General features: G+C 32.4%; 1 protein-coding gene across 1 annotated transcript in view; it reads right to left on the bottom strand.

Moving 5' to 3' along the window:
* Positions 1–569: 569 nt before the first annotated feature.
* The window catches only part of nAChRalpha1 (nicotinic acetylcholine receptor alpha1), a 54,527-nt gene continuing 30,095 nt past the window's right edge, over positions 570–25,001 (bottom strand). Inside the window, exons 8-20 of the mRNA XM_080150292.1 lie at positions 24,786–24,841; positions 17,950–18,082; positions 16,202–16,334; positions 15,397–15,506; positions 14,499–14,570; positions 13,805–13,940; positions 9,601–9,691; positions 9,150–9,199; positions 8,386–8,509; positions 7,879–8,035; positions 4,183–4,249; positions 3,085–3,170; positions 570–2,683 (exon numbers count right to left, since the gene is read on the bottom strand). Of these exons, the coding sequence (XP_080006418.1) occupies positions 2,618–2,683; positions 3,085–3,170; positions 4,183–4,249; positions 7,879–8,035; positions 8,386–8,509; positions 9,150–9,199; positions 9,601–9,691; positions 13,805–13,940; positions 14,499–14,570; positions 15,397–15,506; positions 16,202–16,334; positions 17,950–18,082; positions 24,786–24,841 (1,281 nt within the window). The 3' untranslated portion in view covers positions 570–2,617. The remainder of the gene's footprint in view (positions 2,684–3,084; positions 3,171–4,182; positions 4,250–7,878; positions 8,036–8,385; positions 8,510–9,149; positions 9,200–9,600; positions 9,692–13,804; positions 13,941–14,498; positions 14,571–15,396; positions 15,507–16,201; positions 16,335–17,949; positions 18,083–24,785; positions 24,842–25,001) is intronic.

Here is a 25,001-nt window from a genome sequence, read left to right as displayed (position 1 = left end):
AGCAATGAAAACCAGATTTATCCAGAAAATTTGACCAAAATTGTAAAGGGATCATGGTAATATAATTTAGAACAAAATTAGTTCTAAGAAAAAAATAATTCACTTAAAAATTAAATTACCAATACATCACAATGTAGTAAACATTCTGTAATTAATCACTAGAACTTCGTCAACCCTTCTCATATATTTTTAACTGCAACCTAAATTCAAGGGGTTCTTTGATTGTTTAATACATAAATATCACAGTAGAGTTTCTATATATGAAATGACATTTTCTTGGGAAAAAATATTTGTTAAAAACCAGCCATCTTTTCTGTCTGCTATATTCAAAACTAACTCAGCTAGTTAGCGGAGCATTGATGCGCTAGTACCCAAAGTCAGTCAGAACCTGCTGAATTCGTGCACATTTCCTTTAAGCCAGAACCCCAAAGTCTCCTAAAATTTGAATATTCGATCCATTGTCCCCTCCATTACTCCCTGTTTTTACGGCAATTATCGGTAAAATGGGCACATAACCGACAAATCAACACCTATGAGTTGTAGAGTAGCCTTATTACTAACCAAATAACTTGAACTATAATATGATTTATTTCAGTTTTTATGTAACATTGATAAAATCATGTAATTATGCACTTTTTTTTAAATTCTCCATTAAATTTTCATAAACTAATATTAAACCTTTCATCTTTTCATTATTCTAGGATATTTTAAAGTAGCGCAGTTACTCTTTTTATGGGAATGTATGTAAGTCAATAAGTCAACTGGATAACACAGCAATATTAAGTTATAAGACAAATTGATGTACATCCCCAATGATGATACACAAAATTACCCCTTCTGTAGATTACAATTAGTGGTAGAAACATTTAAACACTTAACTTAATGAGCCAACCAATCAAAATTTACTAAAGTCTCCAAAGTTATTAAGCCAACAAATGCTAACTATTATAAAAATTTGGGGACTATTGTCCTCACTCTCTCTGTAGTGTTACACTATCTATGGAAATTATTGTCCTTGGTCAAAGTTAAAATAGGGTTTCATAACTTTTTACATTTTTGCGCATTAAGCACGATAAAGTTGTCAGTAAATTACAAACAAATTATGAAGCAGCTTATAGGGCCTAATTTAAAAAAAATGACATCATTCAATTCAAATGACATTTGTATTGTTTGGCGTTATTTTTTATTGGCATTATAAGCTGCTTCATTGTTTTTCAAACAATCTTTTATATTTAAATTTTGATAACAAATTTTAATACAGGTTTTAAAAAATAAGGGGTAGGGTAAACTTTTCAACATTTAATTCAGGGCTAGGCAGCCGCGTGTAAGCCTCAGTGAAATTGTCATATTATAACTCAACTTGATGTCTAGACCTGATCCTAAACAGACAATCCATCTTTTAAGAAATCTTTTTTTTGCACATAATGGATTTAAACCTGAGGCTTATGCGCGGCTGCCGAGCCCTGATTTAATAAATAGAACTCTTCATACAATAGTTGGCTACAGAATAGGTACATTTATTATTTTAATTAATTTAATTTTATGAATTTTTGTGTTAAATCTAAGTAAATGTCCCTACACTATCAGCTAGTGCTCGGCAACCGCTCGTAAGCCTCAAATTTAAACAGGTTTTTAAAAGAAGGTATGCCATAATTGAGTCAGGTTTAGACTTCCAGCAGATTTTTAACATTGTAAAAGGTTTATTTCCCTGAGGCTTACACGCGGCTGACGCGAGGCTGCCGAGCCCTGCTATCAACTAATAAATATATTTTCAAAAATAATGAGCAACAGTTCATAAACAAAATGAAAAGATATAACGCAGCAAGGTATTTTTTAATTATAAAGGAACATTTTTATAACATTTTATTATGTAATATTTATGCTTTTTTTGCAATTTTTAGTAAATTAGCTTGTAAATTAAAATTTAAAACATCCAAGTATGGTGAAGTTTAAAAGTAAATGTGCTATGTTTTGGAAGACATTCTTATTTTTTTGCATCTTGTCTTACTTCCTTTCAAAATTCGGGGATTTTTATTAAATTTATTTTTGGTTTAACAGATTTTTTTTCTTCTAATGCATATAGTATTCAGAAAAAATTATTAATACAATATATATTCAAATTAATCAATTATTATTTTGTAATATAATTTGATTTCAACTAGAGTTAAAATATTTTACTTTTAGTACATTAAAACTAATTATTCAGATATTTTATTAAACTATGAACATCAAAACATTAATTATAATTTTGTGATAACTTATTTTTTTGTAATTAACAAAAAAAATAATATTTATCAAAAGCACCAAAACGCATTTCTATTTAAAACATTTTAAATCATTATTTTTTGCCAAGAAAATATAAGTTTATTACATTACTCTGAAAAGGACTTCATTTTTTGGAAAGGTTACTTTTTGTAAATCCTGCAGAAAAACTCCCAACCCCTTTCAGAGCTATGAAAATATTTTTGAAAAGAAATTTAACAAAAAAAAGTATTTTATTTAAATTACTGTATTTTTCTTCTAATACATTATGATCATTTTTTTCTTCACATTTTCTTGAATTTTTCACAATTAATTATTACTTTATTTTTTGGCTTCATGATTTTTTATTACTGGTTTAGAAACTTGAATTGCTTGCAACCAAACTTCTTGGTGGGGGAAGGATAGTATTCTTAGACCCAACCTATTAAAAAAATTATATAGTATTATATTTACATATATTATTTTGAAGAAATAAAATTAGGTTTATTGCTATTTTTGATATTGTCAGTACTTTTAAATATAAACTTTGGGGACTAGTGTAATAAACAGTGCATTGTCCCCTCTTTCTCTCTCTGGCCAAAAAAGTGTAGGATTGTTACTGATTCGCTTCTTATGTTCGTTATTGTACTTGAAGAAGCAGCTAATATTGCCTAATCCTAATAAAAATGACGCCTTGCAATATAAATGACCAATGATAGGCCAGTTTACATTGTAATTGACCAATGGTAAAAATTGATACTTGCCTATCATTGGTCATTTGTATTGTATGACGTCATTTTTTATTACGCACTATAAGCTGTTTCCAATTAAAATTACTTATACCTTAGATATTAGCATGTCCAATGGTTCTCTTGTATCATATAGGCTAGGAGCAACAAATATAATACCACCAGTCCCAGTTATACAAGCTAAAATAAAAATAATAACATGATATTAAAACTACATGGTAAAACAAATATAATACCACCAGTCCCAGTTATACAAGCTAAAATACAAATAATAACATGATATTAAAACTACATGGTAAAACAAATATAATACCACCAGTCCCAGTTATACAAGCTAGAATAAAAATAATAACATGATATTAAAACTACATGGTAAAACAAATATAATACCACCAGTCCCAGTTATACAAGCTAAAATACTAATAATAACATGATATTAAAACTACATGGTAAAACAAAAATAATACCACCAGTCCCAGTTATACAATCTAAAATACTAATAATAACATGATATTAAAACTACATGGTAAAACAAAAATAATACCACCAGTCCCAGTTATACAATCTAAAATACTAATAATAACATGATATTAAAACTACATGGTAAAACAAAAATAATACCACCAGTCCCAGTTATACAATCTAAAATACTAATAATAACATGATATTAAAACTACATGGTAAAACAAAAATAATACCACCAGTCCCAGTTATACAATCTAAAATACTAATAATAACATGATATTAAAACTACATGGTAAAACAAATATAATACCACCAGTCCCAGATATACAAGCTAGAATAAAAATAATAATATGATATTAAAACTACATGGTAAAACAAAAATAATACCACCAGTCCCAGTTATACAAGCTAAAATATAATAGTTATTTATCGCATCATATTATAAACAGCCTTCCGCGGATATAAAATAATTAATTCTTATAATGCAAGGTTGGTCTACAACCAAATTTTACGTTCTAAATAAGGGACAGCGGAAAGTGTTATGTGTTACGTCATAAAAATACGTCTAAAAAGGAAGGATGAGAGAGAAAGTGGGAAAGGAATCCCCTAAAAACAAGAGATGGATAATAGACTTTTATGACACACAATCCGCTGTCCATCTTAATAACATAAGCTTCTGAAATTTTGTTTTGATGATTTTCTGGAATATAATTGAAAAAAAACTTACCAATGCTGAAAACCCAAAGAAGAATTCTATCTAGAACCATAGCAACATACTTCCAATCATCAGCAACCTATAATTATTTAGTGTATATGCAGCTAGAGAGAGAGGGGACAATTGGCTGTTTATTACACTAGTCCCCAAAGTTTTATAATAATGTTTACTTATTCGTTGCCTTAGCAACATTGGAGACTTTTAATGGATCTTTAAGTTGAGCGTCTAAATGTTAAAATAACTAATTGTAATCCACCTGAGGGGTAGTTTTATGTACCATCATGGGGATGTACATTAATTTATCAGCCATTGTCATATCCTCTTAGATCCCTGATATGTTAGAATATACAGCTATTATCCCGGGCGCGTGATATAAATGCAAACCAAATTTCTAACAAAATTTAAAATTTACATAAATTTATCCAACCAACCCAGCCACACTGGCTATTATAAACCTCTTAAATGTTGAAAAGCAGAAATCTATTGAGAGTAAAACTTTTCAATGCAGTAAAGATTAAAATATATTATCAAAGTTGGGTAAATCCCTGTATACACAAGCAACAACTACTTTATGCCCGCGACCCTTGTAGAACAATCCAGTGAGGAAGGGGACATTGTGCTGTTTATAACGCTAGTCCCCAAAGTCTTCGTTTTCTTATTCGTTGACTTAACAACCTTGGAGACTTTTATTGATTTTTAATTGGTTGGTTTATTAAATTGAGTGCCCATACGTTTTAACCACTTATTGTAATCTAAAGAAGGGGTAATTTTGTGTAACATCATTGGAGATGTTAATCAATTTGTTGGTCATTGTCTTATCCCTTTAGATCCCTGAGAATAATCATATTTGTGCTGTGAATTCCCCAATGATGATACACAAAATCCCCCTCTGTAGATTAAAATTTATGGTTAAAATCTTTGAACACTCAACTTAATGAAACAACCAATCAAATTTTACTGAAGTCCCCAAAGTTGTTAAGCCAACGAATAAGAAACGTTATTTTAAAACTTTGGGGACTAGTATAATTAACAGCCCATTGTCCCCTCTCTCTCTGCGATGTTCCACTGAACCTTAAGGAGATTCTGTCACAAAGTTTAGCCACAAGCCAGTGGGATGCAAAATCCAAATATATCCTGCTTTATAATGTATTCATAATCAGGGATCTAAAGGGATAAGACATTGGCCGATAAATTAATGTACATCCCCAATAATGATACACAAATTACCCCTTTTATAGATTAAAGTTAGTGGTTGAAACATTTGAACACAATGTCGTTTATTTAACAAACAAGAAAACGTTAATGTAAAACTTTGGGGACTAGTGTATTAAAACAGCCTAATGTGGATCCTTTCCTGGCTTTATACAGTATTCATAAATAATAAATGTATTTTTCTATTTATGTTTACTGCATATTTGTACTCCATGTAGATAAGTTGAAAATTTTCGCAATGACCAAAATTACGAAAAAAAATTTGTCATTTAAAATTGAATTAAACACCTAAATAGAAATACGGAAAGTGTCCTGTGTGACGTCATAAAAATACTTTTAAAAAGGAGAAGTAGAAAATGAAATCCCTAAAAAAGATATGGATTTAGACGTATTTTTTATGGCCTCACAATTAGAGTAATACTTTAGATCTGTTGCCTTACACATGACACTTTCCGTACATCCCAACTTGAATTATGAAAATTTAAAAAAATCAACCATTAAAGCGAATAAATTAACTTTTTCTAATTTTCATCCTAATTTATTTCACTTTTTCATGAAGTAATTTGGCTGCTCATTTAGATAAGAAAGTATCTTTTTACTTTGCATCAAGCGGGTATTAAGAAGAGCGAAAAAAGCAGGGATCTAAAGGGATAAGACAATGGCCGATAAATTGATGTACATCAAGGTGGGTCGATTTTGGACATTTTTTTTCTGAGGCCAAAGCGGGGATCTGCAAATGATTTGTATGAGTATAATAAAAAGGCATTTTGAAACGGACAAAAGTTCCTGACTCAGCTCCTCAATGCCTTTCCAGGGAGCACCATGAAGCCGTAGTTCTGATTCAAATTTTTTGAATGTCGTCTTTGCATATTAATAAGTAATGAAATATATTTTTTAGTGGTCGCGTTCTAAAACTCAATTTTTTAAAATTCTTCTTCGGTCAGAAATGTTTTTAAGGTTAATTTTATCTGTTGCATATCCCCTCTTTGTCTAATTCCGATATGAACTCCCCAATGATGACACACAAAATTACCCCTTCTGTAGATAACAATTAATGGCTGAAACGTTTAGACACTCAACTTCATGAACCAACCAATCAAAATTCAGTAAAAGTCCCCAAAGTTGTTGAGCCAACAAATAAGAAAATTGTAGTACTTTGGGGACTAGTGTAATAAACATTAAACAGTCTATTGCCCCCCCCCCCTCTCTTTCTCTCTCTATCTGATAAACATGCGTATGATAAATATGAAACTTCCCTGTCAAACTATTATCATATCATTATATCAACACAAGAAATGTTATGAAATGTTCATCAAGTCGATAATATGTCAGCGATGACCACTTTTATTAAAACAAAAGCGTGAAATTATCAGAGAGAGAGGGGACAATGGGCTGTTTATTACACTAGTCCCGAAAGTTTTATAATAATGTTTTCTTATTCGTTTGCTTTACAACTTTGGTGACTTTTACTACATATTGATTGGTTGGTTTATTAAATTAAATGTTCAAACGTTTCAAGCACTAATTTTAATTTACAGAAGGGTTAATTTTGTGTGTCCTCATTGGGGATGTACATCAATTTATAAAGCTTTACCTTTTCCCTGGGAATCATAGTTTGATCAAGATAATATTCTTGGTAAAATCATGAAAAAACAACATTATTACCCCCACATAAAAATCCGCACCACGTCCTTGGAGGAAACATTAAAAGAGAAGAACATTGAAGAGGAACATTGAGTAGATAAAAAAAGTGCATTCAAGATGTATTTAATGTACTCTTCAGCTTTATATCATTCATTAGATGATATATCAATGGAAGACAAATCAATCCTCCTTCTAATTTTAAGGCTTACCTTTATTTTTAAATTGTTTAGTTCCAAAACTTTATTTTAATTTCCTAGTTACAAGATGTTAAGACTGGCCCGTTGCTGCATAGATGTCTAGATTCTTGACAAGTTAAGCTAAGGATAAAACATTATTGATGACCCTTTACCTTTTCATATCTGTCTAGATTCTTGACATCTTAACCTAGAGAGATGATTTTGTGTATGGCACTTATCTTAACATACATGTCTAGATTCTTGACAAGTTAGGCTAGAGATAAAACGGCATTGATAATCCTTTGCCTAAATTCTTGACATGTTAAGCTAGAGATATGACGATGTGAATATTAATAACCTTGGCTTATCATATATTTCTAGATTCTTGATAGATTAAGATATAACAGCGTGAATGGCCCGTATCATAACTGTCTAGATTCTTGACATGTTAAACTAGAGAGACAACTGTATGAATAACACTTATCTTAACATACCTGTCTAGATTATTGCTAAGTTAAGCTAGGGTATTAATGACCCTTTACCTTATCATATCTGTCTAGATTCTTGACATCTTAATCTATTGGCTAGACGGTATGAATGGCCCTTTACCTTATCATATCTGTCTAGACTCTTGACATCTTAATCTAGAGACAAGACGGTATGAATGACCCTTTACCTTATCATATCTGTCTAGATTCTTGACATGTTGAGCTACAAACTTAACGGCATGAATGGCCTTCTCCAGGTGTGGTTCTTGTTCTTGTTCGTACTCCCTGAATCCACTGTCAAACCTTACACAAGAAGACTTAGTATTCTCAAAATACGAATCTCCCCTGTAAAGCAAAATAGAATTAAACTAACAAATTAACTAGAAATAAGAATATGTAGATATATAAGAATTTTAAAAAGTTATTATTTTGCATAATTTTTTACAAGTATACTATATTGCCATGCTAGTTGCTTTGCCCCTAGCCTCTAGGGAAGAGTGGGGATCTTAGGATAATAGCCTAAAACCTAATAAATACTTTTATAAACCTTCTCTTGAAATTACAACCTGTTCGACTAGCTTTCGAGATATTTAGCTTCAGACAAACTTACTACTTTATATTATAGGATAAAAAGGTTTGCAGATGACTCTTTTGTGTAAAACGTTCAAAACCTAATTTGTAAAATAGCAGCCTACCTCATGCTATTGATGGCAAGCTGTGTTTTGTCGTTGTGTTTATTGAGCTGCAGGCTGTGCCTGTCCAGGGACTGCATTATTGCTGGAGGTCCACCCATACCTGTCATACCTGGACCTGGTAAACCTGAGATATAATATATTATGATTATTATTATTGCTGGAGGTCCACCCATACCTGTCATACCTGGACCTGGTAAACCTGAGATATAATATATTATTATTATTATTATTGCTGGAGGTCCACCCATACCTGTCATACCTGGACCTGGTAAACCTGTGATATAATATATTAATTATTGCTGGAGGTCCACCCATACCTGTCATACCTGGACCTGGTAAACCTGTGATATAATATATTAATCATTGCTGGAGGTCCACCCATACCTGTCATACCTGGACCTGGTAAACCTGCGATATAATATATTATTATTATTGCTGGAGATCCACCCATACTTGTCATACCTGGACCTGGTAAACCTGCGATATAATATATTATTATTATTATTATTGCTGGAGGTCCACCCATACCTGGTAAACCTGCGATATAATATATTATTATTATTATTATTGCTGGAGGAGGTCCACCCATACCTGTGATACCTGGACCTTGTTATTCTCATTCTCACAATAGCTTTTGATAGGTTAGTTTAGGTTAGGTTAGGCAATTGGCCCCGCAGGATTAGAGCCCCCTGCAGGGGCTAGAAATAAGAGGCGTTGTCACGTAAGGGACTATACCCGAAAAATGAATGAAAATATTTGTTTACCTGTTAAGCCTGGACCATGCTGGTGTCCATTTCCTTGAGCTGGTCCCAATCTACAACAGTTAATTATTTAGAGGCAGAAGGCGCAGACTAACAAAACTGGTAAGAATTCAATGATTTTCATTCTCATATTCGTTGAAATACGATGTTATACATGAGTTTTCAATCGGTTTCGAAACCATACTGGAAATAGAATTTTAAATCTTTTCTCTAAAAAGTACAACTTAATTTGTACAAGTAATTCATCTTTAAATGTTCTTTATCTTAAGGCCAAAAAAACGACATTTAAAGACATTTATAGAGCTTCTTTGAATAGTTTGATAAATTCAAGCAGGCATTTTTCGAGATAGTTAACTTCCGACAAAAACTGTAGCGCATTTGTCGTATGATAAAGAAAGGAAAAATCAATGATTATTTTTCATTTTTAAAATTTGTTTTCTTGAAAAGTTTTTACCTAAATCCGTTGCCATCATACTGTGTATGGTTTAATAATCTCTCTACACTGTTCCTTTCCTCTAGGGTCTCTGGGAATACCATATTCACCCCTGAAAATAAACAATTATATCACTCTACTCTGTTACTTTCCTCTAGAGTTCCTGGGAATACCATATTCACCCCTGAAAATAAACAATTATACCCCTCTACACTGTTTCTTTCCTCTAGGGTATCTGGGAATACCATATTCACCCCTGAAAATAAACAATTATACCCCTCTACACTGTTACTTTCCTCTAGAGTTTCTGGGAATATCATATTCACCCCTGAAAATAAACGATTATACCCCTCTACACTGTTCCTTTCCTCTAGGGTCTCTGAGAATACCATATTCACCACTGAAAATAAACAATTATACCCCTCTACACTGTTTCTTTCCTCTAGAGTTTCTGGGAATACCATATTCACCCCTGAAAATAAACAATTATACCCCTCTATTCTGTTTCTTTCCTCTAGAGTTTCTGGGAATACCATATTCACCCCTGAAAATAAACAATTATACCCCTCTATTCTGTTTCTTTCCTCTAGGGCTTCAGGGAATATCATATTCACCCCTGAAAATAAACAATTATACCCCTCTATTCTGTTTCTTTCCTCTAGGGCTTCTGGGAATACCATATTCACCCCTGAAAATAAACAATTATACCCTTTATTCTGTTTCTTTCCTTTAAGGCTTCAGGGAATATCATATTCACCACTGAAAATAAACAATTATACCCTCTATTCTGTTTCTTTCCTCTAGGGCTTCAGGGAATATCATATTCACCCCTGAAAGTAAACAATTATACCCCTCTATTCTGTTTCTTTCCTCTAGGGCTTCAGGGAATACCATATGCACCCCTGAAAATAAACAATTCTTGTACACTTTTTTACTTAGTAAGCACCACGTGATTTATCTTGGGAGGTTGGTGGTACCCTACTCTAGAGTAGTTATTAACCTTTCCTGGATGAGAATCTACCCAGTAAAGGAGATTCTTCAGTACAAATAGACAAACAATCATTCTGTTACTTTATTATTAGGATTTTCGAGGGTGGGGGGGAGGGGGGAAATAACACTGAATCATCTAGTCGTTACTTTACCTAACCTAACGTAATATAAGCATAGACATATTTTGATTTTGGAGCATTGCAACTCATATTGCGTTTATTCAAGAAAAATTTGTTTTTGATCCTAATCAATGATCTTTCTTTCACCCTCTCTCTCACACACACTCTTCTATCTATCTATATTTTCCTCTATCTTTTTTTTCACTTTTGAAATGCATTTTAATGGTAAATATTTTGATCTGCTGAGATTTGCAAGATGAAGAAATCAGGGATATAAAGGGATAAGACAATGGCCGATAATTTAATGTACATCCCCAATAAGGATTCACAAAATTACCGCTTCTGTAACTTAAAATTAGTGGTTGAAACGTTTGGACGCGCAACCTAATTATCCAACCAATCAAAATTCATTCAAGTCCCTTAAGTTGTTTAGCCAACGAATAAGAAAACGTTATCAAAATACTTTGGGGACTAGTGTAATAAACAGCCCAATGTCCACTCCCTTCTTGTGAAGAAATGCAGTGATTTTGTTGCATAAAAAGTTTGCATTCCATCAAAAATAGAAAACAAGGGTGTTATATTTACAATAGCAAAACTCAAAAGGCAAATTATCTTCAAGAAAAATTAAATGAAGCAATGCCTAAAATATACAGTTTTATTCTAATTTAAATTTTTTTGGGTATAGTTCCTTTCGTGGCAAAGCACCTTAAGGGGCGATTCTTCGTATTTTTCACAGTAGATTTTCTCCTATTCTTAGCCCCTGCGGGGGCTCTAACCCCGCGAGGCCAATAGAATAACCCTGTGGGGCAATCACCTAACCCAATATAACCTAACCTAACCTAAAATAACCTATAAAAAGACATTTAAAAATACGACGAATCGCCCCTTAAGGGGCGTTGCCACAAAATGGACTATTCCCCTTTTTTGTCTATTTAGGAAGTAAAAACCTAATTCTAGCTTTTGATTTGCAAGTCTTTAATCAATAATCTATAGTTTAAAAATTAGAATAATGTTCATATTATTTTAAAACTCTATAATTTCATTCTATTTACAATGCAATGTAACAATTGACAGAGCGAAAGGGGACAATGCTGATTGGTTGGTTTATTATGTGTCCAAACATTTCAAATACTAATTGTAATATAGATAAGGGATAATTTTTGTGCATCAACATTGGGGATGTAAATCAATTTATCGTCCATTGTTTATCCCTTTAGACCCCTGCGTATTGACAGCCACAACTTAGCCGCAGAAAAGTTTTGCATTTAAAAAGTAAATGTATTGTATAGGAAATTGAAAATCTTCTTGAAAAATTCACAAATAAGCAAAGTGCTCTTCACATATTATAAACATGCGGGAAGGGAGGGGACAATGGGCTGTTTATTACACTAGTTCCCAAAGTTTAATAAAATATTTTCTTTTTTGTTTGCTTGACATCTTTGGGGACTTTTACTGAATTTTAAGTGTTCAAACGTTGCAACCATTAATCTACAGAAGAGTACATCAATTTATCGGCTATTGACTTAACCCTTTAGATCCCTGCATACCAAAAAAAACACGTCAATATTCAAAAAGATCAAAGAAAAACTGTATACAACTACTTTGTAAGCATAATATATACTACAGATAACTACTGCCTTATTTATCAGTGACCCATGGTATAGCAGAACAATATTTTTTATAATAAAGAGAGGGATAGGTTTCTGGTAAAATCCGTAAAGGTTATGTGTTATAAGTTAAAAACAATAGTAGAACGATAAAAATTTATGTTAACTTTAAAAAAAAATATTTTGTCTATAGTTCTTTTCAATAAGAAATACACATATTTAGTGAATATTATCGTTCTACTACTATTTTTAAGTCTTAAAACACACACCTTTACGGATTCTACCAGAAACAAACCCCTCTCTTTGTCAACTTTTGTAATTAATCGTAACCAGTTTTGATCGTAACTTTTTTAATTTACTCTTTTAAAATTTTGACATAAATGTAATATCTGAGAAAAAATATTGTAAAACCTTAACTCCTCAAAGTTAAAACTAGTTAAATAAACTTTTAGTCGTCACTTAAAACTAAATATATATTCTAAGCAACTGCTTGTTCAGTTTAAAGAGTAAAAGTTGTAATTGGTGAGACTTTTTTCAAGCTGGCAAAGTTAGGGTAATTTAATTTATCTTCAGTATGTTACGAGTAAAGCAGTTAGAAAGCTGAAAATACGTAGAAAAATGTCAAATAGTTAGTTCGAAAACCCAATATAAACAATACAAAGCCAGATTTTTGCTCTTTTGATATTCGAGAAAAGACTACTTTAATTTATTTGATTTAACTTTTTAATAAAGTAACAGAAACCTTGTCTGTATGTTTGCCTGATCTCGCTAACCGCTGAACCGCTTTACAGGGTTTTATAACTATTTTGGGTTATGGTATTACCACCCTCCCAAGAGAAATCGCCTCTAGAAAAAATTACCCCTCCAAAAAAAAAATATTTTTAAATGCAAATCTGGGGTGAAAAGGAAGGAAACCTTACATTATTTTGTTAAAGAGAAGAAAAATAGTTTTGACCACCTAACTGAAAGCACTTGACCAAATCTAACTATATTCTATAGAAGCCTTGGGTAGGAAGACATTTGGGAATAAAATTTACTTATATATACAAGATTGGAGAGTAGTAGATTTGATTATACTTATAAAACTATGGAATTTTAAACATATAACATAAAAGATGTTAAACAGTTGCTTGAATGCCAATCATTTCATAAAAACTTTATAAATTGGAGAAAAAACATTTTTTTATTGCTATTTTCTATCACATTCTATCTATTTCTTAGATATGTAACAATAAAAAACGACGGTTTTCTAAAAATGGCCTTTTCAAGCACAAATCCCTTTCCCCTTATTTTGAAATAAATTAGTTATATTGTGTGTTTACTACATTATTCGGGCAGGTTAAGTTAGGTTGTATTGGATACTGTTTAGCCCCACAACGTTAAACCCCTGCTGGGGTAAAGCATATAAAAAAGCTAACCAAACTCCCCCCCCCCATATCTATTCTTTTAAATATGGGAGGGGCTATATCTTTATAGGCATTTAAAGGGAAAGCACCAAAAAAAACTTACCTCCACCCAAAACCTCCGGGTACTCGTCATCCTCCGGGGGATCTGGATCCGGGCGCTGGATAAACAGGAACTTTGGCAGGAAGTCAATAAAGGTCTTCCTCACCCAAGTGGGCATCTTGTGCGTAGCGGGGGTTCTAATTGTTCAAGACACTCCATGAAAAAGATCTTTGAATCATTAAGAAAACGAAGTAGCTGGTTTCCTATTTCTAGCCCCTGCGGTGAGCTCTAACCCTGTGGGCCAATCATTAACATTTACCTAACCTAACTTTAAAAAAACTATCAAAAGCTACTGTGAAAAAAACGACGAAACCGACCACTTCGTTTTCTTTCAATGATCCAGAAATTCTACAAAATTTTGTGCTTTTAATTTGCATGTCTAGTGATACCTATATTCTATGCCGTTGGGGCAAAATTTCAAAAAATTATTTCTATATGCCAATTATTTCAGTAAACCTGAACTAAGGCCTAATTTGCCCTATGATATATAAAAGATTTCTTGAAATACTATCTACTATTGGCCAGCAAATTTAGATAACTTAATATTATAAATACAGACACCTAAATACTTTGCAAATAAGAAAGTTTCTTTAAATAATAAGTATAAAGAAAGAATAAAACATTTTACAATGAAAAGTTGCTGCGATTTTTAAACCACAAAGGTTTGATTTGATTAAATTTCATGTGGAGTGTTCCTGAAGTTTATATTCAATACAACAATAGTTAGAGCCACAGACAGTGTTACCAATATCATAGTAAACAATAGATACTAAAATATAATAATAGTAAGAGCCACAGATAGAGTTACCAATATCATAGTAAACAATAGATACTAAAATATAATAATAGTTAGAGCCACAGACAGTGTTACCAATATCATAGTAAACAATAGATACTAAAATATAATAATAGTTAGAGCCACAGACAGTGTTACCAATATCATAGTAAACAATAGATACTAAAATATAATAATAGTTAGAGCCACAGACAGTGTTACCAATATCATAGTAAACAATAGATACTAAAATATAATAATAGTTAGAGCCACAGACAGAGTGTCCAACATCATGGTAAACAATAAATACTAAAATATAATAATAGTTATAATAAAAATTGACGTCATACTGGCCTACTATTGGTCAATTAAAATGAATACTGGCTTACCATTGGTAATTTTGTCAGTATAGTGGCCTATCATTAGTCATTAGTATTGTATGATGTCATTTTTGTACTATAAAGAGCTTGTTCTAAAATCCTTATAATAAAGTAACAGGATGTTTGTGTGTTTGTATGTTTGTACCGAAGGATCTCGCTAACCGTTGAACCGATCGGGTTCTCCTTAACAGGGTAGATTCTCATTTGTCCCGGGAAGGTTTATAACTATTTCAGGGGAGGGTACCACTACCCTCCCTAGAGAAATTAAATTTTTTTTAAATTTATCGATTTAAGAAAGAGAGTTCAACGAAAAATAAACGTCAAACGCAAAATAGCCATATTTTAAATATAAGAAAAAACATTTAAAGTCCCACTAGAGGCCTCTAGGGGCGTTGCCGCTAGTTATATAATAAATTGCATTAATAAACAAGGAAAAGTACCTTGCCAAGAAGAGGGATGGATAATGAAGTGGGTGGAATATTTTCAGCCAGCAGCAGGAAAAACACAGTCAGTGACAGAAGAATGTTGATAGACAGTGACACTTTCTCACCTAAATTAGCATTTCATAAACAGCGCAAAATGGTGTCAAACGATAAAATAACCAATGAGAGGTGAGTATATATTTTACCATTGGTCAATTACAATGTATACTGGCCTCTTATTTGACATATTTATTGTATGAGGTCATTTTTTGGTGTCATTTTGTGCTGTCTCATATTTCATTTAATCCTGTCTTATAAACTAGTGTTCTTTTCATAATTTTCAAACTTTGTATGATGATTCCCATAACAGTAGAGTTTGATTTAGAAACCGTACCAACTCTTTATAATTATTTATTTACCGAATGTTCGTACGTCCACCTAAGTCATGTTGATTTTTAACTTTTTTGACAAAAAAATATTTGATATAATTATTCTATATATCTGATTTTTGGAATAATGATTCCTAGGACAACTATTACAATATTATATGCGATGCAACTCTATAATCATGTCCCAAAAATGTAAGTATATCCTTTAAGCAGAATCCTGTATTTAACAGTGTTGCAACAAATTTTCAAGCGATCTTGTCAAAACTTATACGTTTATATTATGCTTATTCAATTCTGACACTCGACAAAATTTTATATTCATTGGCCAATTTGTCAGTTTCTGAACTTCGCTTTTTTGTATGTTGTCATCCTTATAAATCTAAGGCCAAGTATCACACAAAAAAAAGAATTAACGATAAAGAATAAATTATAACCTGAATCTGAAGGTAGGTAGAATACCAGAACAGAAAGAAAACTAATTCCCACACATGGAATAATCAGATTGACCACGTAGAACAGAGTCTTTCTACGCAGGTGAATCTGGAATATTATGTCAGGGAACGGCTCCTGAACATAAAACATATCACTAATAATGAACCTAATAAGAGAGAGATAGAGAACGATGGGCTGTTTATTACTTTAGTCTCCAAAGTTTTATAACGCTGTGTTCTCATTCATTGGCATAATTTTGGGTGACTTTAGATTTTAACGTTTTAACCACTAATTTCACGCTACTGAAGGGGTAATTTTGTGTATTCTCATTGGGGATGTACTTGAATTTAGCGGCCATTGGCTTATCCCTTTAGATCCCTGGATCCTAACAGTTTATATAAATTAACGGGTATAGTCCCTTTCGTGAAAAAGCCTCTTAAGGGGCGTTTCGTCGTATTTTTACAGTAGCTTTTCTCATATTTCTAGCCCCTGCGGGCGGCTCTAACCCTGCGGGGCAATCACCTAATCTAACATAAAATAACCTATCAAAAGCTACTGCGAAAATACAATGAAATGCCCCTTAAGAGGCGTTATAGGTTATTAAGTTTTAATAATGAGTCTAGGTTTTTTTACCATTTCCTTCTCCTTTGAGACCCTAGATGTTAGGGGCGATTTACCCATATTTGATCTTCCTATCCAATGAGAGATTTTTTATGTTCTCAAAAATACATTGTTAAATTTTAAAAAATAAATTTCATGTACAGTACCAAACAAACACCTTTCAAGATTCTTATATAATTGTACAAATTTAATGTACAATAAAAGCTTTAAAACATGAAATAAATTAAGTTTATGAGTTTGCATGTGTGCTGGAATTGTTATTCCCTAGACGCACTTAAATGTTGAAATGTTTCAAGGATTGCATTACATACAAACTCATTTATTATAACACTTTCAAATTTATATTTGCATTAGTAATGTTACATAAAAACAAGGATGACAACATCCATAAAAACGAAGCTCTGAAACGGTAGGACAAACGAATATTGACACTTGTAGAGTGCCAGAACTCATTAATCAGTATATAAATTAAAGTATAAAAAATTACAACGAATCCCGCTACTTGGTTTTCTTTACATGATCCGTTTTTTTTATTATAAACACTGAAATAAGCTCCACGACCCTTGGCAAGTATGAAACTGGAAAACCTACCTCACCGCAGCTCCACGACTCTTGGCATGTATGAAACTAGAAAACCTACCTCACCGTAGCTCCACGACCCTTGGCATGTATGAAACTTGGAACCTACCTCACTGCAGCTTCACGACTCTTGGCATGTATGAAACTAGAAACTCTACATCATAGCAGCTCCACGACTCTTGGCATGAATGAAACTGGAAAACCTAACTCACAACAGCTCTACGACCCTTGGCATGTATGAAACTAGAAAACCTACCTCACCGCAGCTCCACGACTCTTGGCATGTATGAAACTGGAAAACCTAACTCACAGCAGCTCCACGACCCTTGGCATGTATGAAACTAGAAAACCTACCTCACCGCAGCTCCACGACTCTTGTCATGTATAAAACTGGAAAACCTAACTCACAGCAGCTCCACGACCCTTGGCATGTATGAAACTGTAAAACCTACATCATAGCAGCTCCACGACCCTTGACATGTATAAAACTTGGAAACCTATCTCGCAGTAGCTCCACGACCCTTGGCATGTATGAAACTGGAAAACTCACCTCACAGCAGGTGTAAAACTTTTCATTTCTGACAGCTGGTACCGCCATGACATCCCACTCTGTGGAGATGTAGAAGTCCCGCAGGTCGATGGCGACAGGAATATTGTTGTTTGATGGAATCTGGTTCATATGCCTTAAAAAGAATTAATCGGATCATGGAAAGAAAACGAAGTAGCGTCATAATTTGAGAGTAGCTTTTCTCCTATTTCTATCCCATACTGGGTTGCTCTAACACTGCGGGGCAATCATTAACATATACTTAACCTAACCTAACATAAAATAACCTCTCATAAGCTACTGTGAAAATAATATAAAACACGCTACTTCGTTTTCTTTCCATGATCCAAATAATCCTCGTATGTATGTATCGTAGGTATTAGGGTAGGTCGATTTGGAAAAAATTTTTTCTGAGACCAAAGCGGGGATCTGCATACGATTTTTATGAGTATAATACACCTCTGGATGATTTAAAATTTATCCTAAGTCTTAAAACCGCTGACGACCAGACGTTCAATTGTATAGCTATTTGTAAATGGGTATCGAAAATTTATTTACGAGCTTCACTTGTATAGCTATTTGTCAATGATAATAAAAAAATTATTGAATGAGAATAAGGGCTTCATGGTGCTCCCAGGAAAGGCATTGAGGAGTAGAATCAGGAACTTTTGACCGTTTCAAAATATCTCGTCCATAGCCTGAGAAAATCTCAAAAAATCTCTAAGGCTAGGAATGAGTTATTTTAAAACGGACTAAAGTGCCTGATTCTACTCCTTAAGGCCTTTCCTGGGAGCACCATGAAGCCATCATTCTCATTCAATATTTTTTTTATTATCATTGACAAATAGCTATACAAGTGAAGCTCGTGCATTCAGCATCTCGGGTCTAAAAACCTGGTTTTCATCTTTTAATTGTACATTATTCTATCCGCGGAAAGCTGTTTATAATACGATAAATAAATAACTATTACAAGTGTGTAAAAAATGATAAAAATATAGTTAAGTAATTTTATCTATTTGAACAATATTGTAGGGAGGGAAGGGACAATAAGCTGTTTATAACTCAGGTCCCCAAAGTTTCCAAAGTATTACAACGTTTTCTTATTCGTTGGCTTAACAACTTTGAGGTCTTTAGTGGATTTATATTCATTAAAATGAGTGTTCAAACATTTTAACTACTAATTTTTATCTGCAGAAGAGAAAATTTTGTGTATCAACATTGTGGACATAAATAATTTATCGGCCATTGTCTTATCCCCTTAGATCCCTGACAATATTGTGTAATTTAGAAAAGAAAATAACTAAACAAATAAATATATTCAATGTATATATTATAGATAAAAAACACGGATGACAACATCCATAAAAGCGAAGCTCTGAAACGGTATGATAGACGAACATTATATCTTGTAGAGTTTCAGACCTGAATAACAAAATTGACAAAATTTGTTGCAAAACTTCTTAAATACAAAATACTATTTAAGGACATACTGACATTTTTAGAGCTTGATTATAGAGAAACTTTACTTTTAATATTGTATCTTATTGTTATAGGAAATAGTACTCCAAAAATCAGATCAAACGGATGATTACATCTCATCAAAAATTGTTGTTAAAAAAAGTTAAAAATCAACATGTTTAAAATCGATAGGACAATTCTAACATGCCTAAATTACCGATAAAAGATATCCGTTACGTTAGCTATCTTATTCTTGAATGAACCAAAAAAAACAATTCCAAAGAAAAACTAATTGTGTGTCTCTATGTAATACTATCACAATAGAAATATGATTGCTATAAAAAGGGATCTAAAGGAATAAGACAATAGGCTTTAAATTGATGATACGCGACCCAAATAATGATAAGTTGCCTGATAGATTAGGGCACTGCTAGTTTGTGTCAACCAATCAAGATAAAATAAAGTAAAATATAATTATAATCAATATTTTTATAAAGTTCCAAAAGAAAAATTTACGATGACAACAAGGATGACAACATCCATAAAAGCGAAGCACTGAAACGGTAGGACAAACGGACATTAACACTTGTATAGTGTCAGAACTAAATAATCAGAATATAAATGTATAAGAGTCCTAACTACTACAGGAATCACCATCCAAAGTTTAAAATCAATAGGACAATTCTAAATTAACGGAAAAAGCTATCCGTTACGGACGGACGGACCGACCCTAATTATAGAAAAGCTTCTCTTTTAAAATGTTTGCTGATTTTTTGGTGAATTTAGTTATATATGGAATAGCTAGACTCCTAATATTGTATTCAATATGTATTATGTATTCTGCATATATATAAAGGGTACTACGTCAAACCCTAGATACGTCAAACAGTAGATGCGACAAACGCTAGACAGACAAACAGTAGATGCGTCAAACGCTAGACAGACAAACGATAGATACATCAAACACTAGACTACGACAAACAGTAGAATTTGCTATTTCGCGACAAACAGTAGAATTTGTAAAATGCGACACACACTAGAAGCGACATACGCTAGAATATAAACTTATAAAATATTTATAAATTTTTTCGTTCATTAATACTAAATTTATATTTCTATTAATGCAGGGATCTAACTGGATAAGATAATTGCCGTAAAAAAACTATGTACATCCCCTATAGCAAAAAATAAGTGGTTAAAACGTTTGAATACTCAACTTATTAAACCAACCAATCATAATTCATTTAAGTAACAAAAGTTGTTTAGCCAACGATTAAGAAAACGTTCTTATAAAACTTTAGGGACTAGTGTACTAAACATCCCATTGTCCCCTCTCGCTCTGCTATCATTGTCCATTCCCTGCAGAAAATGTGATATAGCAATGAAAAGGTGATTTTGCAATACAGTTAAAACTAAACCAGCATGTGTTATTTTTTTGGTATTTATAGTCATTAACAGTTATAAGATACATCAAAGAAGGTTTATCAAATTAAGTCTAATATAATTAAAGAGATAAAGAATTTTAGTAATTCAAGTATATTTATTTTTAAATGACATGTTTGTATAAAAATTTTTTTTACAGTTGCTTTGTTTAAACATCAAAGGGAGATATAAACGGGCGGAGTAATAAAGACTTAGGATGAGCAATATTTTATGAGCATTAATTATTTGACCATTTATGACTTCGCCGTACAACACTATTTCAACAGCGCAGCTATTTAGTAGTAAGTGTATGTATGTATATCTATAATTCTGACAATCCGTTGCTTGACTGAAACGTTTTACAGAAATCTATTTCACCTAGGCCGTGGGTTAAATCAAATAAATATAAAGAATATAAAATAATTTCAATTGTAATGAAATTTTTCTTTTTAGATTCATACTAACAATACTTGTTTATTACAAGAGAAAAAATGTTGCCTTAATGTTGCTGCACTACTTACATATGATATTGTCCTTGTCTTTGAATCAGTGCAGCGATTCATCTGGGGTCATTTTTGGAAAAAATAGGGGAATGCAGGCAATACTAATTCAAACTTAAATGGAGGTGTTGTCACCCCTCTACAAACCCCTACCACAGGCACTAGTTTAAATAATAATCACCTTATAATTAGTCAGTAATAGGCAATATAATTTAAATTCCAAAAAATTAGTTAAAAACCTTCTGGACCTATATGAAGCTTTACTTTAAAGAAGAACCATATCAGTTTAGCGGATAGTGAGATCCTTTACTACATACATAAAAGATTGTTTCATTTTCTTTTTAAGTTTTAAAAAATAAAATATTTTTTTTTTTTTGGGGGGGGGTAGATACCCTCCATAAAATTAGTTAAAAACCTTCCCTGGACACATATGAAGCTTCACTGTAAATGAGAACCATATCGGTTTAGCGGTTAGTGAGATCCATCGCTACAGACAAAAAAGCGTATTACTTTACACAATAGGATTAATTCTAGCGTTTGTCGTATCTATTGTTTGTCGCCTTTAGAAAAAATCTAGTGTTTGTCATATTCTAGCATTTGTCGCATTCTAGTGTTTGTCGTATCTAGCGTATGTCGTGTCTAGGGTTTGTCTGTCTACTGTTTGTCTGTCTAGCGTTTGTCGCATCTACTGTTTGACGTATCTAGGGTTTGACGTAGTACCATATAAAGTAGTATAAGAAATTCGGAGGAGTTATGTATTCCGCAAAGGGATAGTTGCATGAAGTGCATTTAACAAGTTTGATTGCAAGCATAAGTTAAAAGAATACTATCAAACATATATAGTTTTGTAGTACAATAAATTGCAGTAGGCACTAATAAAATAGTCACCATGCTGTTTTTATTTGTGAAAACAGGACAGCCATTTACGGTGCATATATTCAAATTATATGGTTTTCAAGTCTTGATATTTTTTAAAACTACCTGGTAGAAAATTTAAATTCTTTCTAATATATGTTCTATACATGTAGTTTAAACTATTGAAGTGAAAAAAAATATGCAAAATTCAAGTTAAATGCACTTCGTGCAACTACCCCTTTACATTGAATATTCAAGTTAACTCAAAGCAATACAATATAGGTGCTCTATAGTTAGAGAATATCCGTAACGAAGACGAAGAAAGTCGCTTAAAAAAATTCTGACGTAATAGAAATAAAGGATGATGGGAGGAGGAGTGGGAAAGAAAACCCCTAAAAAAGAGATGAATAATCCCTCATTTTTATGACGTCACATTGAGCGACTTTCTTCGTCTTCATCCGTAACTACGTTCTTGCTGTCTTTACTTGATACAATATAATAATTTAAAATCTTTTTATATAAATCTCTTTGTTTTATTCAATGGACGATAAATTTAAGCACACTCGACTCCTAGCTGTAGATTAAAAAATCTTTATTAAAAACTTTGAACACTGTAGGCTTGTACAACTCAATCAAGATTCTACAAAAGTACCCAAAGTTTTTATGGCAATGCATGAGGGACCGTGTTAAAAAAAAACTTTGAGAGTCAGTATAACTTACAGTTCATTTCTCTCTTCCTGGTTTGATGATTGTTTTAGATATATAAATTGTAGTTGCGCTACTAATGAAAAAAATTATCCCATAATTGTAAGCTTCTGAATTTAAACAGAAAAATCTAACAGGGAGGAAGGGGACAATAGACTGTTTATTACACTAAACCCTAAAGATTTTAATAACGTTTTCTTATTCTTTGGCTTCACCAATTTTAATGCATTTCGGTTGCTTGATTTATTGAGTTGAGTATCCAAACGTTTCAACCAATAATTGTAATCTACAGAAGAGTGAATTTTGTGTATCATCATTGGGGATGTACATTGATTTATCAGTCGTTGTCTTATCCCTTTAGATTCCTGATAAAATACAATCCAATGTTTTCTTCCTCCTAATTTGACGATATTATCTATTATAAAAATTATAGATGTGCTACTTATGAAAAATGATTATTGTAAGCTTTTGCTTTTTATTTTAGAAACAACTAGAGGACTCAACTTGATAACCCAAGACAAACAGACATCCTGTTACTTAATCATAAGGAGAAGCTATGGTGGGGAAACAATAGGACACCTTATATCGGAGGCTAAAGAGTTCTTTCCCTAATCAACTCTTAGAGAGACAGAAGGGATAATTACAGATTAATTTTATTTACTATACTATACACATATTACTACTTATATATCAATTAACTTTTTATTAGAGTTGATTAAGGATTGTGTTCGATAATTATGCTCTTTCATACATATTAGTAAAATGTGACAAACTATTAAAAAAATTGGATCAAGTCAAGCTGAGTATGCCAATAGCCTGTTCTGGCAAACGCTACTTGACTTGGGGGAATATTGGCATACTCTACTTGACTAGGGGGAATATTGGCACTCTCTGCTTTACTTGGCGTAATATTGGCATACTCTGCTTTACTTGTCAAGATATGCTTTACCTAAAATTTTGAAATAGTTTATGTATATATACTAGCGGCTCAACCCCCGCCCCACCCCCCTCGATGTCTCTAGGGGCATTTGAGGGAAGGAGAGAGCTGAAAATCTCCTTTACATTTAAGTTTTAAAAAGAAAAACTATTGTAACAAAATCATGGTATTTTAAAGGACCAATAAGAAGCTTCATTAAAAGAAGAATTATAACAGTTAGTGAGATCTTTAATTTTGAAATTTTAATGGTTTTAGGCTAATTTTTGTAACTTTTTTACTACTTGGAATAGAGAGCTCCTAGATGCTAGGGACGCAACTGCTAGTTTATATATTTTACGTACATAAAGTATTAAATTTGTAGGTTGAATTATTATATTATAAATCGGAAAATATGTTAAATTCATTTTCTTTTTGTTTTGTTTTGTCATGCTGCTTTGTTTGATATACTATTGGCATACTATGCTTTACTTGATGAAATATTGGCATACTATGTTTTACTTGGGGGATTATTGGCATACTCTACTTGCCTAGGGGGAATAATGGCACGCTCTGTTTTACTTGTTGCCATTGGCACACTCAGCTTGACTTGATCCAAAAAATTGAGATTTCTAGTTTGTTTACCAATGTAAATACAGACTTTAAAAGTAATAAAAGAGTTGCTTCGCTCATTATTTGTACAGAATATATAATATTTTTTATATATATAAATGTACTATACATAGTAGGTATGCAATCTAATTATGGATTTTTTTTTTTTATATATATACTATATTATAAAGCAGTAAGGTTTTTTTGTCTCTAGCTTAAGATTTCGATAACTACTGAACTGACTGAGTCTTCATTTAAGGAAAGCTTCTTATAAGTAATGGGATGGTTTTAGGCTATTTTTGCCAACTTTCAATGCATTGACCCTAGCTGCTAGGGGCGCAACAGCTTGTTCTTGTATATGAAAGAAATTATACCTTAAATCCACCATGAGACCATCATAACTCCAGCTTCCAAATTTCATTCGACACTCCTAAATTATGTAAAATGTAGAAGACGAAGAAAGTCGCTCAATGTGACGTCATACAAATAAGGGATTATCCATCTCTTTTTCAGGGGTTTTCTTTCCCACTCCTCCTCTCCTCATCCCTCATTTTTATGACGTCAGAATTTTTTTTGAGGGACTTTCTTCG

This window comes from Acartia tonsa, chromosome 2 (assembly GCF_053477335.1).
Source record: "Acartia tonsa isolate MP-2025a chromosome 2, ASM5347733v1, whole genome shotgun sequence".
Taxonomy (NCBI): Eukaryota; Metazoa; Arthropoda; class Copepoda; order Calanoida; family Acartiidae; genus Acartia; species Acartia tonsa.
The sequence above is the reverse complement of the archived record's forward strand: the minus strand, read 5'-3'. Positions and strand labels throughout refer to the sequence as shown.